At 33.4% G+C, this 16036-nt stretch overlaps 2 protein-coding genes across 3 annotated transcripts; both read right to left on the bottom strand.

Annotated features, from left to right (window-relative positions):
• Positions 1 to 1051: 1051 nt before the first annotated feature.
• Positions 1052 to 6641, bottom strand: LOC18033256 (ankyrin repeat domain-containing protein 13C-A). 2 transcript variants are annotated; one of them, XM_024180904.1, is made up of 3 exons: positions 6101 to 6641; positions 4086 to 6001; positions 1052 to 1753 (listed from the first exon to the last, which is right to left on the bottom strand). In XM_024180904.1, the coding sequence occupies exons 2-3, from the start codon at positions 5706 to 5708 to the stop codon at positions 1409 to 1411; spliced, it is 1968 nt and encodes a 655-aa protein (XP_024036672.1). In that variant the 5' UTR covers positions 5709 to 6001; positions 6101 to 6641; the 3' UTR covers positions 1052 to 1408. The 2 variants fall into 2 exon arrangements, with proteins under 2 accessions (XP_024036672.1, XP_024036676.1); XM_024180908.1 differs by having other exon boundaries at positions 4086 to 5984.
• A 5805-nt stretch (positions 6642 to 12446) lies between these two features.
• On the bottom strand, positions 12447 to 14597 carry LOC18033130 (chalcone synthase 1). The gene is made up of 2 exons (XM_006420545.2): positions 14366 to 14597; positions 12447 to 13643 (listed from the first exon to the last, which is right to left on the bottom strand). The coding sequence occupies exons 1-2, from the start codon at positions 14541 to 14543 to the stop codon at positions 12649 to 12651; spliced, it is 1173 nt and encodes a 390-aa protein (XP_006420608.1). The 5' UTR covers positions 14544 to 14597; the 3' UTR covers positions 12447 to 12648.
• Positions 14598 to 16036: the final 1439 nt, after the last annotated feature.

The following is a 16036-nucleotide window of genomic DNA, read 5'->3' as shown; positions in this document are numbered from 1 at the left end:
CATAAACAAAAATATTTATATTATATTAACTGAAAAAAAATAATAATGATGATATTGATAAGCCAAAATAGACCTTCATAATCCCGTGATAAACAAAAATGACCTATAGGAAATAGTTGATTTAGGAAGCAGTTAGGTTAAGCAAACTAATTATTCTAGAAACTCGAAGATAAAATATTGTGAATAATGTAACATCACAGAATTGAGAAAGTTTTAGATGCTTCTAAGAATATTATTTTATCCGTTGAATTCTTGACATACGTATTTTTTTTTATCAATTATGTAAGAATAAATATTTATGAGAGATAAAAAAAATCAATAAATTAATGAAGCATACGGTGTAGCGAAAGTATTCAAAAAAAAAATTTCTACATTTTTGGATGTCGATTCAACTCATGTGCCAAAAACAATTTTCAAAGTTATCAACATTCAACAATTCAATTGTCCAGAAAATGCTAATAATAAATAAATACGACTCCCATGAGACAAAACGTCAGATAGTTGCAGTTGAGAAATGTGGTTTTATATGTAGCAGCCGGTGGTTAAAGAAGTGATTGGTGTTTTTAAACACAATATTTTAAAGCTTGTGCCATAAGAGGATATGAAGATTAACCTTGAAAGTTATCTATATAACATATTAGATTAAAAATCTCAAGTTTTTAATTTAAAAAATACGCCGTTAAGACCTGAGTGATTTTTAAATAGTTTTATTTTGACTAACGATCTTGGGTTTGATTGTGAGAAAATTTTTACCATTTTAAATAGTTTTATTTTGACTAACGATCTTGGGTTTGATTGTGAGAAAATTTTTACCAATTACTCTTCACTCGATTATAATATACACTTGCCATTTAATAGATTACATTCAATTTTCCCACTTATATCATATCGTCGACATCTATGAAGAGCCATTGCACAGATTGATTAGGGTTTCCATTTTTCATGTTAAAATTGAATCCATGTTTTTGTTTTTCCTCCAATGTATTATCTTACTCATGTCATCAAATGGTGCCGGTAATGAAATTGAACAAATTTGGTATGTTTTTGTGCCCTAATTTGGAAGTATTATTTTATCCCCAAAACAATCTTTCTTTTTCCTTGACAAGAAAGGAAGACAATGTGGATCCAAATGAATAAAAGTGCACCAAAAAGTACAATCTAAATGATGTACACATCCACCAATCAAAAGCCAAGCACTTGTAAGAATTAACAATATCATTTTTTCTTTTTTTCTTTTTTTACCTTTTTCTTTTTCCACCCCCACAATGATATACCAAATTTTCCCCTTCACAAATGGGATCATCCACAATTTCAGGACTGAAGAAAAACACTATTTCCTATCTCTTATCTGCTGAGTGATGCTAAAACATCTATTACATGTGGGTTTTAAACTCTCAATCCCACCACTTCATTGATTCTGACTTCTACTTTTCTTTGACTTGTTCTTGTCTTGCATCTTCTTCTTCTTTGCTTCAGCTGTAATCCAAGTATAGTCTTGTGGAATTGCAAATGGATCTTGAATATTTTCTATCCGGCTGCTAGAACCAACAGCGGTTGAGCTAGGGCGACTATAAGGACCTTTAATCCACTGAAACCATGATGAACTTGAGGATTGTGTCACCGCCGGGCTTTCTCTCCCTGCAGCAGTAGGGCTTGAAGGGGGTGTTGCAAACTCATCGTCCACTGGCTGTAACTCTTCGAACTTTGTAAAAGTGACCAGTACTCTAATTGTAGGAACCACTGGTATTGCAACCTGAATACAGCAATGAAGGATCTCTAAGCAAAAAAGATTTTCATTTAAGGTACCCCAGTAGGTGAATGGAACTACAGAAAATGAACAATATTCAAGGTAATGTATAGGCAAAATTGTCAAACAAGAAAAAAAAAAACAGAAGATTTGGCAAATTCACGCTGCCAAGGTCAATGTATCCACACCAAGCAAGGAACCCTTCTATCAAGTTATCTTTTATTGAGTTCAAAAAGCCACAACAGTGGAGGTGCAACGCCTCAAGTTGTAGCAATGATTAGGATCTGAAACCTAGGATTCCAAGTTTCATAAGGAACAGGCTTACCTTCTTTGCGGTTTACTTGGAACATCGAAGGAAGGTGTCACCTTTCATTTTCTTTCCTTCGAGCAAACATTTCTAGACTCGTTCAGATCATGAGAAACATACTCCTACATTGCATACGGCAGCTAACCTCACATCTGTTTGTTCCCTAATCTCTTAACGCGGCAAATACGTACTATGACACTACATATTGATTATCCAGAAAATCTCAAGTTAAGCTAGATAAAAGAAAGATTGCCGGCAGATTTTAAGATGATATCAAGTGTCTAAGATTGGATAAAGACAAATGAAGGTTATCACTATCTTTTCAGCTCTCAATGCAATTCATATAAGAACACTAGATTCATTTGTTGATGATGTTCATAATAAGGAAACCTAATCTCTAAAAGAGCATCAGCATCCAGGGTGGATGCATTCTTTCACAGGTAGGCTGCTCAATTTGAGTGATTGTTGACTTCACCCTCCACGAAATGAGGTTATTAGAAAATGAAGGTGATCAAGAACTTAGATTGATTGGCAAGAAGATACCTGATTGTTTGCTGATATTAATATATATAGAAAACAAATACACTTTCAGCATTAGCATTTTTCAATGAAAGATCTATATTTCAAAACTTTAGACTCCATTAAAAAAAAAAATTACTCAACACTATTGCATACAATTTTTCAATCCATGATAACTCAGTGGCAGTCAGTTTAAATCCCACTCCAGTTTTAAAACATCCAAGCATCTAAAAGGCCATTTGATTCCTTTCATGATTCTTTTACCCTGAGATCCTGTCAAATCACGAAATCCAGTTTTCAATGCGAAGTTAAATACAAGATCTGCCAAGACAAAGAACAAAATGGATCTGCCAAATTCATCTTAATTGTTAAATCCAAATCCAAATCCAAATCCAAGAAAGATTTATGTGACTTATAAATTTCAACATTTATCCTCCATTCCTCAAACAATTCTTGTTAGCTTGTTTCAAATGCATTTGATAATGAAAATTGTATCCTATTTTGAAGTCCCTAACTCAAATGCTGATCCATTTTGATAATTCTGTATTTTTGTTCACATACAGTATGTCTGGCGTTGCAGCTGAATGGTCCATTTGCTTCAAACTTACAACTTCGATTCGATAATCTCAACTTGTGCAACCTTCATTCAACTAGTTCTTATAGTAATTACCAGCAATTCTATTATGTGGCTTATCAGGAAAGCATTTATGATCAGTTTAGATAGAGCGCTGAAGCATGCATAGGGGAAAGAGGAACAAAAATCTCCACTGATAGCATAAATCAAAGGATAAAAAGAAAAAGAAAACAGAAGGATAGAAGCTAAAATTGAAGCCGTGAAGGGCAGAGATAATCTGAAATAAGGAGAAAATGCCAATGACCTTAGAATAAAATATAGAAGCAGAATTGGAGAAGCCTAAACCATAATAGGACATGCCCATACATGTACATATAGCCAGTAGTTCTACTGTCAAATTCCTATAATTGAAGATCTAAACAAGTCAAGTCAATTAGCTTCAAGTCTGGCTTATTACCTACAAAATTTTGAACCAGCTTGCACAGCATAGAGTTGATTACACCAAGCCTAGGCATCTAATTGACATATCTCTCAATTTCAAAGACATACCCACTAACAATAGAGTGGCAAATTGGATAAAGAAGAATCAAGCAAGCCATCATAATCTGCAAATTATGTCATTTTTTATTCAGAGTAAAAAGTCAGATATGCAAGCCAGAAGATAGAATTCTGACAAGCAACTTCTATAAATCATCAAGAGACCAAACATTTTTCAGACTCATTTAAGGCACATAAAACCAAACTTGAAACAACTGCCCTCAGATTCAAAACCCACATCCCTCTCCATCTACCCAGAAAAACACATGTAAAATCCACAATTCTAAAAGGAAGAGCATTTATCAAACAACCAAAAGAACATAACAACAATAAAGAATTGCCTACTAGCCATGCAAGAAATGAAATATAATAAAAGAATAAGGAATTAAAGAGTAGCGTACCTTCACCGGAAAGGTTCCCATGGGAAGTTTTGTGGTGAGAAGTTCTCTCAAACGACGAATTGCCTTAACCTTGTTTGCAAGAATGTCAAGCAAAGGAAGGAGTTCTTCTGTTTGTAGCGGGAAGTTTGGGGAAAGCCAAAGAATTGGCCTCAACCCTTTCTTATATTCATTCTCACGGCTAGCACTAGCACCACCCTTGCGTCGATGTCCGCTCTCCGAGCTCACAGAAGTAGATGTCCTGGTTTCTTTTCCTCTTCTATGATCATCCCTTGCGACAATCTCAACAGAATGTCTTCCTGGTTTAATCTGATTTCCAGATGGAGAGTCCCCTAGTAGATCACTAACCTTCTCATCAACAGAGAGAGAACTTCTTGGCGGCGCAATCTTCTTTGGCCCTTCAGGTTTAGAATCTTTCTTCCGCCATCCCCCAAACCACCCTTTCTTTTCCTGTTTAGTTTCGCCATTTCTACGACCATTCACCTCTTCAATAGGAATCTCTCTATGTTCATAACAACTATGTCGGTGTGCAATAATCCCATCACCATTCTCATTGCTCATTTCTGATGAATCCAGTTTAAGCGCAACTTCAAGTTGCCTTCTTTCATCTTCTGTTAAAATGTCATTAAGATCCTCACTCTCTGTCTCATTTTCGTTGCAAGACGAGAAAAACTCATCATCTGACATGGCCCCAGGGACTCTCCTGGATTTAATGCTAACAACCACATTATGCATATCATATACCTTAGCCTTCCATGCACCCACCATTTCTGTTTTCTCCTGTCTTCTCCATGTCAATTGTGGCAAAAGAACTGCTTGAGTTACATCAATCCCAGGCCTGAATATATTAGTCTGGGACATTGCAGCTACTTCTTGCCGAATCTCCTCTTCTGTAGCTGGAGCACCAGCACCATCCAAAGCATTCATGACCTCCTTATCCTTATGTGAAATCATGCAAAGTGATCCAGAAGGGATCTTCCCATCCTCGGACCCATCACCAAGGAAAATAATACTCTGATCAGATCGTTGAATCCTAAATCCATCAAATCCAGCTAAAGTCATATCTGCCCTCAAATTGGCACCCCTCTTCCAAATTTTATAAGTATCTGAAGGAGCTATCCTCGAAATGAAAGGTATCACAGAGCTCTCAAAGTTGAAAGTTATTTCCATATAAAAATCCCTCATCCTTCGCATAGTCCCAACCAAGCGGGGCAACCTCCTACACCATTTTGCCCAAGCCAATGGCTGGTAGTGCCTAACTATAATCATGGCAATCCCTTCTTCTCTACTGCAAATTGCTTCCTGAAGTGCACTCCAACCTTGTTCATTCTGCAAACTCCAATCAGCCCCGGCAACCATTAGCATTTCTGTTGCAGTCTCATCTCCAAGCTTGACAGCCAAATGAAGTGGGGTATCCCGATTGGGGACATCCCGCCTATCTATCGCCACAGAGATGGCATCAGCCTTCTCTTCCTCAGCCAAAGAAGCCATTTCAGTGCGAATCTCAGCCGGATTACTAAGCCTTGGGAGACCAGCAAGTAATCTCCTGAGACTGGGATAATCTCTCGTGGCAATGGCCTTGTGCACAGGGCTGTGGGCATACTTCGAAACATCTATACCCGCCATGCCCAAGGAGTAGCTATACTATATCAACTCACACTAATATTCACCGCCAAAAACCAATCCAATCATCCAACACTAGGTCTCAACTTCCATCCAAAAGATCACCACCCAATTGAAAACCTAAAAGATTTCCAAATTATACAATCCAACCCCACCAAGTAATTCTTTATACACATACACACACACACATCAAACAGACCTAGCTCCCAATTGCTACTAAATGAGAAGCACTTTGAAACCTCCACCTAAAAATGAATCACCCCCAATTCAAGTAGCACCCTAAGAGCACAAGAAAACTACAGAAAATGAGAGACCGTTAAAAAACTATCAACAGAAACAAAAAGAAAAGAATCTTGTCATGTGGGTCCAACACAGAGATCCAAGAAAACCCTCACCTTCTTCTTCCTTTGCTTGCTTCCTTCTCCTATTGCACCTTCTACAACACAACCCCAAAAGAAAGAATCCAAGATTGCTTCTAAAAATAGAAACTCAAAAGCTCTAAACCCCACTAAGCACCTATGTATGCTGTTATACCCCTCTTTGCGTGTTATTTCTTTCTTCAAATTGAAAAAAAAAAAAATGAAGTGGAATAAGGAAAATAGGAAGAAAACAAGAGATCCTTGTGATCCAATCCAGATCAGACAAGCCCAAGAACATGCATGTGGGTGTGTGAAACGAAATTTTAAAATACCAAAAAAAATGTGTTTTTATTTATTAAAAAAAGAAAGAGAAAGAAAGAAAGATGTTGATGAATCAAGAAGGGAATACAAGAAAGCTATATAGAACCCCCAGCATATGAAGCAAGAACCAAAAATTTGTGATTTTGAAAAAAAAGAAGAATCAAAAGTAAAAAGACTCCTGCAAGTGTTTCAAAAAGACAGGGATAAAGGGAGTTTACTTCTCCGTGACAGTTGAAAGAACAAGAAAATAACATGAAATGATTACAATTGAAAATAATAATAATAAATAAATAAATGAAGGGATTAGAGAATAAAATAGTGGGGCTTAACAGTAATATCCAGTGATTAAAGTGTTATTTCTCTTTTTTTTTTTTCAAAATTTCTACATTTTTTTAGAGAGAATTTTATTGACTTTTTGTTAAATATCGTTAAAATACAATATAAAGTTTGAAAATTAAATAGAGAATTGTCGTAAGAAAGAAGTTCTTAAAAAAAAATTATTCATAAATGTTTAGTCAATAGGATTAGTATCTGTCAAGAGTCAAAATTTTATGCAACGTAATGTTTTATAATTGAAAAAATTAAAATAAATAGATTAATAACAGGGAGTAGAATGGGTAATTTTCACTGACCTCCCCTCAACTATTTTCAATCCAGACATAGATGGATTCTATGTACAAATTAGCACTAACCTCCTTTAGTCCAAGCAGTTGACTATTATGAAAGAAACTTAAAAAAAAAAAAAAAATCAAAATCTAATACCTAATAAAATGATATCTGTGTGACAGTGTGAGTGATTATTTTGCAACGTAAAAGTAGAGTTGGAAAGGAATATTTTGCTTTATGGGCTTATGGCATAAGTCATATAATATTAAAGAATATGTTTTAATATATTTCATATTTGCATTAAGTTAAATTTTAGTTACATGAAGTCTTTAATAAGCTCACATAATGATAGATAAAAAAAAAATCACAAAAAGTAGAGAATAAAACGATTCAATAACATTTCTATTAATCAAACACTCAAGTAAATTTTTTAATTTTAAAATATACTTCAAGTTTAAAACCATTTGACAAAACCTCCATTCCGCAAAAAATCAACTAATTTTCTTTAAACTTAAGTCCATACAAAAGCACCTACATTTCATCCAATATTAAAGTAAATTTTCAGAATTTGCATCAAGTTTAACTTAAACGTTATCTGAAAGGACTAACATTTCGTGAAAAAATTAAAACAATTTTTCATAATTTGTTTGAAGGTAAAGACCATTTAAAAGCACATGCATTTAACCACATATTCAAGCAAATTTCAAGAAATTTTATTAAGTTATGAAATTGTGCTTAATGGTAACAATCAAACAAACGAAAACATATTTGATCTAAGGAAGATTAGTGTTAATTTGGACGTAAAATCCATTCGTATGTCGATTGGAGATAGCTAAGGGGCGATAAATGAAAATTACCCTAAGCAGAATAGATGATCCAATCTGCAAATTATACCTGAATTAGCAAGACCAGCATGTGAGCCAGGAAAGAAGGGCACTTTCTTTCCAATTTCCTTTTTTCAATTATTACATAATTCAAATAATTAAGCATGATTAATTAATTAAGAAAAGATAACAACGTCTATAATTTGACGAAATGGTTATAATAATTCTTATTTTCAAAAATATTCACGTTGGCCCCTTTCAAGGTTATTAGACTTTAATAACCTAATTAAATTCTAAAACGTAAAATGTAATAAGTTAATACAGAAACGTCCAAAAATATGAGTAGTTAATTGAAGGATTAATGGCTACAGTTTAATTCACATGTTTCCAAAACAGCAGTGGGGCCCATATGAGTCTGTTGGCATATCGTCAGACAAAAGACTGTGGTGGCACAGGCCCAAAAAAGTGATCCGGCCACCCCAGCTTCAGTTTGCTTCTGTTTGGTACTATTTCGATTTCCCAAGAGGCCGAAGACCATCAAAAAAAGTTTTTAACAACATTTCTTTTGGTAATTTCAATTTATTATTTATAAAGTTCAAAGCTTTTGTTCTGATATATATATATATCAGAACAAAAAAGGGTTTTCGAGTCATGAGATCATGTTTATTTTAATATTATAAATCTATTGGGATCTTCATTTTATTGAAAATCTCTTTATTAAATGAGTTTGTATATTTATTATTTTTTGAAAATAAATTTTAATTTCACCAATACGAACCAAGACTTGAATCTCATCTAACAAATGTGAAAAAGAGAAGTTGTTTATTACTAGAGATGGCAAAACTTCCCACGGGACGGGTACCCTCAGAGATTTTTCCTATTCAGGGAGGGTATGAAGATAATTTTATATCCGATTTCTTATTCGGAAAAGGGACGGAAATTTTTTTTTACCCAGTTTCTTCTTCGGGGAAGGGACATGGATGAGATGGAATCCCCATCCCCTCCCCATTTCCCATATTTTAATTTTTAATTTTATTTTTTAAATTACTAGTAAATAAATAATAAAATTTAAATTATATTATAAAATTATAAATATTGGTAAAAATAACAAATATCAAAATATTTATATTATTGAACTTTTAGGCCTAATTAACTAATTAAAGTCTTAAATTTTTATTTGAAACATTAAAAAGACCCAGTAGATTCTATTAGCCTGAAAATTTTGTTTTAATTTCAATTTTATTTTATTAAAAATATTAATTAAGTATCTACATTTATTTCATTTATTTTATTGTCGATATAAAAGTAAATTTTTTTTCTTTTTATTGTAGGATTATGAAGATTGACAAAGATAATTATTTTGATAATTTGTATTTTGCATGTGACTTTTGTAATGGATCAATGTTAATGTAAGATATATTTCGAACTTTACTTTTATTTGAATTTTTTTTATTTTAATATAATTAACTCAAAATCGAAAACAAAAATATGTATTCGTTATTTAGGAATCGGGAACCCTAAGACATCCTTTGTTATTATTTGGGAAGGGATAAAGATTCTCTCAAACAATTCTGACGGGGATGAGGAGGGGACGGGGACATACGCAAAGTATCAAGGATGGATACGGGGAGATTGGTCCCCTCCCCTCCTCTTCCCATAGCCATCCCTATTTATCACCTGACTAGTGGGTGGTTCATATAGACCGTTAGTTAGTTAGTTAGTTAGTTATTTTTTTTTTGGGGGGAAGAATAAATGGATTTTGCATATGTAGTTATTTTTAAGTAGAAATAAAAACATTGGGTTGGGAATATTTTCACCCAAAGTTTATATAAACTCACCTTGTTTTCTTAAAGAATAATAATTATATAATTAATTTGAATTTTATATAAAATAAAATAATTGTTGAAATTAAAATATAAACAATTTTGTTTGTATTTTGATACTTTTAATTAATAAGAGTAAATTAGTCAAATTAAATTTATACTAAAGATATTTTAATGGTTAAAGATGATCAAGAGACCTAAGTTATATGATATGAAAATTAATGATGAGTTAATTGGCTTATTGCCACTTTCAAAAATAAAATTGGTTAAATGTTAAAATTTTCTTTATTTGAAATTTAAAAATAATGTGATTTTTTTAATTTTTAATTTTTAATTTTTTGGATGTGGTTGAGTTTATGCGAATTGAGGAGAAAACATCACCACCCAATAACATTTAACGGAATTTTATTTGATTTAATTTTAAGTAATTGAAGGAAGAATGGTCATAAATGCAAAATATTTGTGCATGTTATAGACATTACAGATATTTCATGTGATTTTTGTGTTAAGTATTTGTTAAAAATATCTTTATTAAAAAAAAAAAGATCTGTGAAAAAGATCTAGTTAATAATTAATAGTTTGGATAATCTATGGTTGATGGGACACTAACATGTGGAGAATGCCATAAGATGTGTCAATCAGACCATCTAACATTTGGAAAATTTGGAAAGAAATAAAAATTATGAAAAGTATATGAGAAAACGAAAGTAAAATTCGAATATGGCAACAAGGTCTTAAAAAAAATTAAAATAAAATATAAAAAAAAATTTCTTCAGTGTGTCCATTGGCTCTAATAAAGATTTTATTTTTTTATATTAAGAAATCAGAGAAAGTTTCAATTATTTCAAGAGCATTTTGCTTTATTCATTAACCGTTTTCACACGCACACGTATAGTTAGTGATTGAATGGAAAAGAAATAATATTCATGAAGCATCTAATACTTTTCTACAAAATTGAAACTTTTCCTCTTGTTGAAAACATTTTTTCTCAGCTAAGTGAGAAAGCTATTTCTTTGTCTAGACTATTCCCACGAAAGGAAGAAAGGGTGGAGATCCCCTATTCAATAATGAATCAATAATAAAAATCATTTTAAATATTTATTTATTTTTATTTCTCTTATTATTATTATTATTTTATTTTGACCACGAGATATTTTGGGGAGGGCCCCAATTATGGGAGGCACCTTTAAGCCCGTACCACAACCCATACTATAAGTCCTCACTCGAACAGAGAGGCACATATTCTCCCAACAAAGGTGACTTCCCCGCGACTCGAACTGGGGGGCAAACTCAGTCAAGCCACTTAAGGGGACTCCATTGCCAGTGGAGCCAACACTTTGTTGGTTTTATTTCTCTTATTTAATTATCATTGATTCAGCACTCAATTAACATTAAATTCTTATCTAGAAAATACAAAAGTAACTATAAAATAATTTTATTCAATTATAATAATGCGAAAAAGAAATTGCTACATTATTTTGAGGTTGAATAGGTTAATCTCGTTTGACACACATTAGGCAAATTTTGTCGAATAATGATGGAGAATTTGTACTCGATTGCCATCTTATGATTATGCCCTTTCCTTTTACCGTAATCCAATTCAAATTGGGACAAATCATGCAGGAAAAAGTCAAAAAAATCCCATGATTATGACTATTTGATTAATCACTTTCCATCATCTAGAATCATTTCTTAACCAATTTAAATTGGTTCTTCCTTTTCTTTCCAAAAAAAAAAAAAAAAACTCATGTCTTTCATTCCAACCTGTACCACAGTTTTTTTTTTTTTAAAAAAAAAGAATCCATGATATTAATAATAGGATTAATTAAAAAACACACTAGTATATAAACAATCTTCACAATTGTTGATTGATTCTCTATAAGAAATGTGAACATGTTAGTTAATTCACACGACCCTAATAGTGAAGCCAACAAAGAGATACATTGTACAAAGCATTACAAGTTGGTCTCATTGAAAAATCTTCGCTAATAAAAATAATAATAATGCTGCTTTGATTGTTACAATATACAGATTGTTTTTTAATTTCTTTTGCTTGGCATTTATTGATGCGGCTAAACTCGTGGGGACTTAAATTTGAGGATTAGAATTAAAAGCGTCACAACATTATTAATTAATTAAGATTTCGATTATGACCCACACGAGTAATGACAGACAGGGACTCAAATTTTATTATTAAAATAATTTAATAATGTGCTTCGATGATAGTGATATAAAAGAATATGGAATATTTACATTATTGCATGAGGATCTAATACAATGTTGACTATGAATGCCCTTTTTGTCTTTTACATACCGCGTCTTTGATTTTGAGTATTGGTTTAGTTATTACCACAATTTTTAAATATTTTGGGATATTATATCAATAAATTCTGATTATATGACAATAATTAGAATTGATATTTTAGGATATCGTATCAATAAAATCTGATGATTTAACAGTAATCAGAAGTTAAGATATATTATACTTATTATGTACGGAATGAATTCAAATCTCTTTAAAATACTTATATTTTTTAATGTTCGATGCTTCAATTTTCTCACTTAAACCTTGAGAGTTAAAATTAACATAATTGTAAAGTCACTGCGCTTTATCAAATTGATTGTTTGTTTAAGCGGTAATATAAAATTAAGGTTAAAATATTATCTAGAAAGCATGGGTTACTTAAGACTTGGCACTTCCAAAAAAAAAAAAAACCCCAAACACAAGGCTCTAGAAAAAAGGATTTAAGAATTTTCATTAAATCATTCAAGAAACTTAATCATTATTTTTTCATAACACAAACCGAAACATGAATCCTGCAGATTTTATGATTACAGTCTACAAATCTAAAAAGTCTGAAATCAAGCATATGCATTGCACAACATAATTACTTCCCCGACACACTTTCTTTTAGAAAAAGGAAAATAAAGACCCAATAACAGCGAAAAATAAACAAAGCCGGAGGGAAAAGTGAGTCAAACCAACCACACCAATAGCTGCTTTTTAACCTTAAGCAGCGGCAACACTGTGGAGGACCACGGTCTCAACAGTGAGCCCAGGCCCAAACCCAAAAAGGACTCCCCACTCAAGCCCTTCTCCTGCGGTCTCTAAGCCATCTTCAGCTGATTTCTTCCTCATCTCGTCCAAAATAAACAACACACAAGCGCTCGACATGTTGCCATACTCCGAAAGCACATGCCTCGTGGCCCGCAGCTTTTCGGGCTTCAGCCCCAGCTTCTCCTCGACTTGGTCCAGAATCGCAGGGCCACCAGGGTGCGCGATCCAGAAAATCGAGTTCCAATCCGAGATACCCAATGGTTTGAATGCCTCGGTTAGGCTTTTCTGGATGTTCTTTGAAATAAGCCCGGGAACATCCTTGAGGAGGTGAAAGGTAAGGCCAGCTTCACGAAGATGCCCGTCGATAGATCCATCGCTATCGGGCAATATTGTTTGGGCTGTAGAGACGAGTTCAAACATGGGCTTCTCGATCTCAGGTATCGGATCGGCGCCGATGATAATAGCAGCCGCACCATCGCCAAACAAGGCTTGACCTACAAGACTATCGAGATGGGTGTCACTGGGACCACGAAAAGTAACCGCGGTTATCTCGGAGCACACCACGAGGACCCGTGCACCTTTGTTGTTCTCGGCTAGGTCTTTGGCCAGGCGGAGCACCGTGCCACCGGCAAAACAACCTTGTTGGTACATCATGAGACGTTTGACGGATGGGCGAAGGCCCAAGAGTTTTGTGAGCCGGTAATCGGCCCCGGGCATGTCAACTCCACTAGTGGTGCAAAAGACCAAGTGGGTGATTTTGGACTTGGGCTGGCCCCATTCTTTAATGGCCTCGGTGGCCGCTTCTTTGCCGAGCCTCGGTACCTCCACCACCACCATATCTTGCCTCGTATCTAAAGATGGTGCCATGTACGCACACACATTGGGGTTTTCTTTCAATATTTCTTCTGTCAAGTACATGTATCGCTTCTTGATCATGGATTTGTCGCCTGAAATTCATGAAAATAGAATTAAAATGAAATTAATATAATGTAATCCTACTTCACACAGCAATTGATATAATTCAATATTTTATAAACGTACCAAATAATTAAAGCCAAAGATTGTATTATGCCAAATTGAGATCTTGAAATTAATCACTATCACTGTGATTCCAAATCCAGTGCTAGGTCGATCATTCATTAAGGAATTAATGTGGTCCACATATTTATAATTCTTTATATTTCTATATAGAATGAAGAAGTGACTAGTGAGTGTAAAATTATTTCTATTGAGGCAGCTGCTTGCTCAATTTTGGTGACTGTGCCTGCCAATATTAGGTGCCTCAAATAAAAGTATTACCACTAATTCTAGAATTTAACTGATGGTGCCGCAATTTTTTTCCCCTAAAATAAATTAAAAAAATTAATTCAGTAACATTTACAAACACAGCACCTCGTTTTTTCAGCCCATTTTGGAGTTTTGTATCAGCATATCCTATCTGTCAAGAGATAATGTCTTACTACTACGGTTACTTTTAATTTTATTTATTATTTTCAAGTCAATAAAATTAAAATTTTCACACTGTGTGTCTTTTTCCTGGTAGTACTTAAAAATAAAAATAAAAATTTTTATGAAAAAATGAATACAAACACACACTTTCTACCTATTAAAAAAAAAACATAGGTACAGAATTATAAATGAAAAAAAAAATTAAAAAAATTAATCTTACACATGCGCTTGAATTTCTCTTTAAGATCAGTCATGTGTTCACTATTTGTGATGCGAAAATAATAATCCGGATACGTGCTTTGATCAACACAATTCGGAGGAGTTGCCGTTCCAATGGCCATGATCGTGGCCGGACCTTGGGCACGTTGAGCCTTGCGAACTTCATCGACGGTCACCATTGTTTGTTGCTTCCAATCGAACGGTTCCCGGAGACCTATCTAGCTCTTGTTGATGTTTTATAACTTTGTATGAGAATACGTTAAAGTTTGGTCGTTATTTATAAGAATAGGAGAAATTGGGTTAGCTGAAGATCACGTGATTGACCCCCCGGTGCAGTGTGGATAAAAATGTAGGATGGCACGTGACGCATGAGTTTGGTTTAAATGTACAAATCTGTCTATCAAACCACCGCTTGATATGAGGGGGTTGCATTAGTTCCTCACTTACCATAAATTATAACCATCATCACACAAAACAAAAATCAGACGGTTGTGATGAATTGATTGAGGGTCATACGTGGCGGTTTATGATTGGAGGGTATGCTAGTGATGAAAATGTGTGACCTGTAGTTTGGAATCTCATAAAAGGGGCACATTACTTGAATGATCAAGATTATAAAAATTATTTGAGATTGGAGCTTTTTAAGGACTGGCACAAAGGTTCTGCATTGTAGGATATTTTTACAAATTTTATTAAAGGATTTTCTGGTAAGTTAGGAAAATTTATGAATTAAAATTGAACTTAGGGATTAGATAAATATTGATTAATTTTTCATTGATATTTCATTTAAAGAGAAAAATTTAGGTAAAATAGTCTAATTATTTGCGAATTTAGAGGCGAAGCTACAAGAAGGCTAGCCTTGGAAAAGTACTATGAGGAAATGAGTATGAGGCCCAGCAATTCTTAAAAAATCTCTTAGAAGCTTTAACATTCGTATTGTCCTTAAATAATTTTTTTGTAGTCTTAGTAAAATTTTATGATGTTCATATTAGTCTCTAACAAAAGTTTTCATATTGCAACTAAAGAATTTCATACGACTCTCATTAAATAACATTTATTGAAAGATTATTTTAATTTATTCCTTAGTCTGCGTTAAAGTAAGTTCCTAATTTCGCCAATTGTCGTTATACATACACACATAATATGTTTGAGTAAAAATTTGAAACTGGACATTGATGCAAAGGAATAAATAAATTGATTCAAAAAATTCTCAATTCTATTTATATGGCCATTCACATTTAGCCTTTGAATTGCTTGCTTATGGACTTTGCAGTTTGTAGGAAAATCTTCCTACTTTGGTATGGTTAGTTGGACAATTGACATTCATTTATTTATTTTTGGACAGTGCTCAATTTCCCCCCCACCAAAGTGGAACATTAGGGCTTGCATTATCTTCCAAATGGATCTGATATCACTGGTATTATTAATCTTTTTTTTTTTCTAAAATATAAATGGTTGGTTTATGAATAATTCCAGAGCCACGAATAATCTATAATTTCAATTAATCAATGATATTTTTTCATATTAGTTTGTACTAGAGTTTGTCGCTATAAAATTATTTTATGTTAAAATTTTATAATTTTATCGTGTTCTTGCCTGATGAGGACATTTTTGTTGAACTTAGATCTGGAGAAACGCTTTGTTTGGACTATCATTTGAGATGTTAAATTCT

This window comes from Citrus clementina, unplaced genomic scaffold, assembly GCF_000493195.1.
Source record: "Citrus clementina cultivar Clemenules unplaced genomic scaffold, Citrus_clementina_v1.0 scaffold_9, whole genome shotgun sequence".
Lineage (NCBI taxonomy): Eukaryota > Viridiplantae > Streptophyta > Magnoliopsida > Sapindales > Rutaceae > Citrus > Citrus x clementina.
The sequence above is the reverse complement of the archived record's forward strand: the minus strand, read 5'-3'. Positions and strand labels throughout refer to the sequence as shown.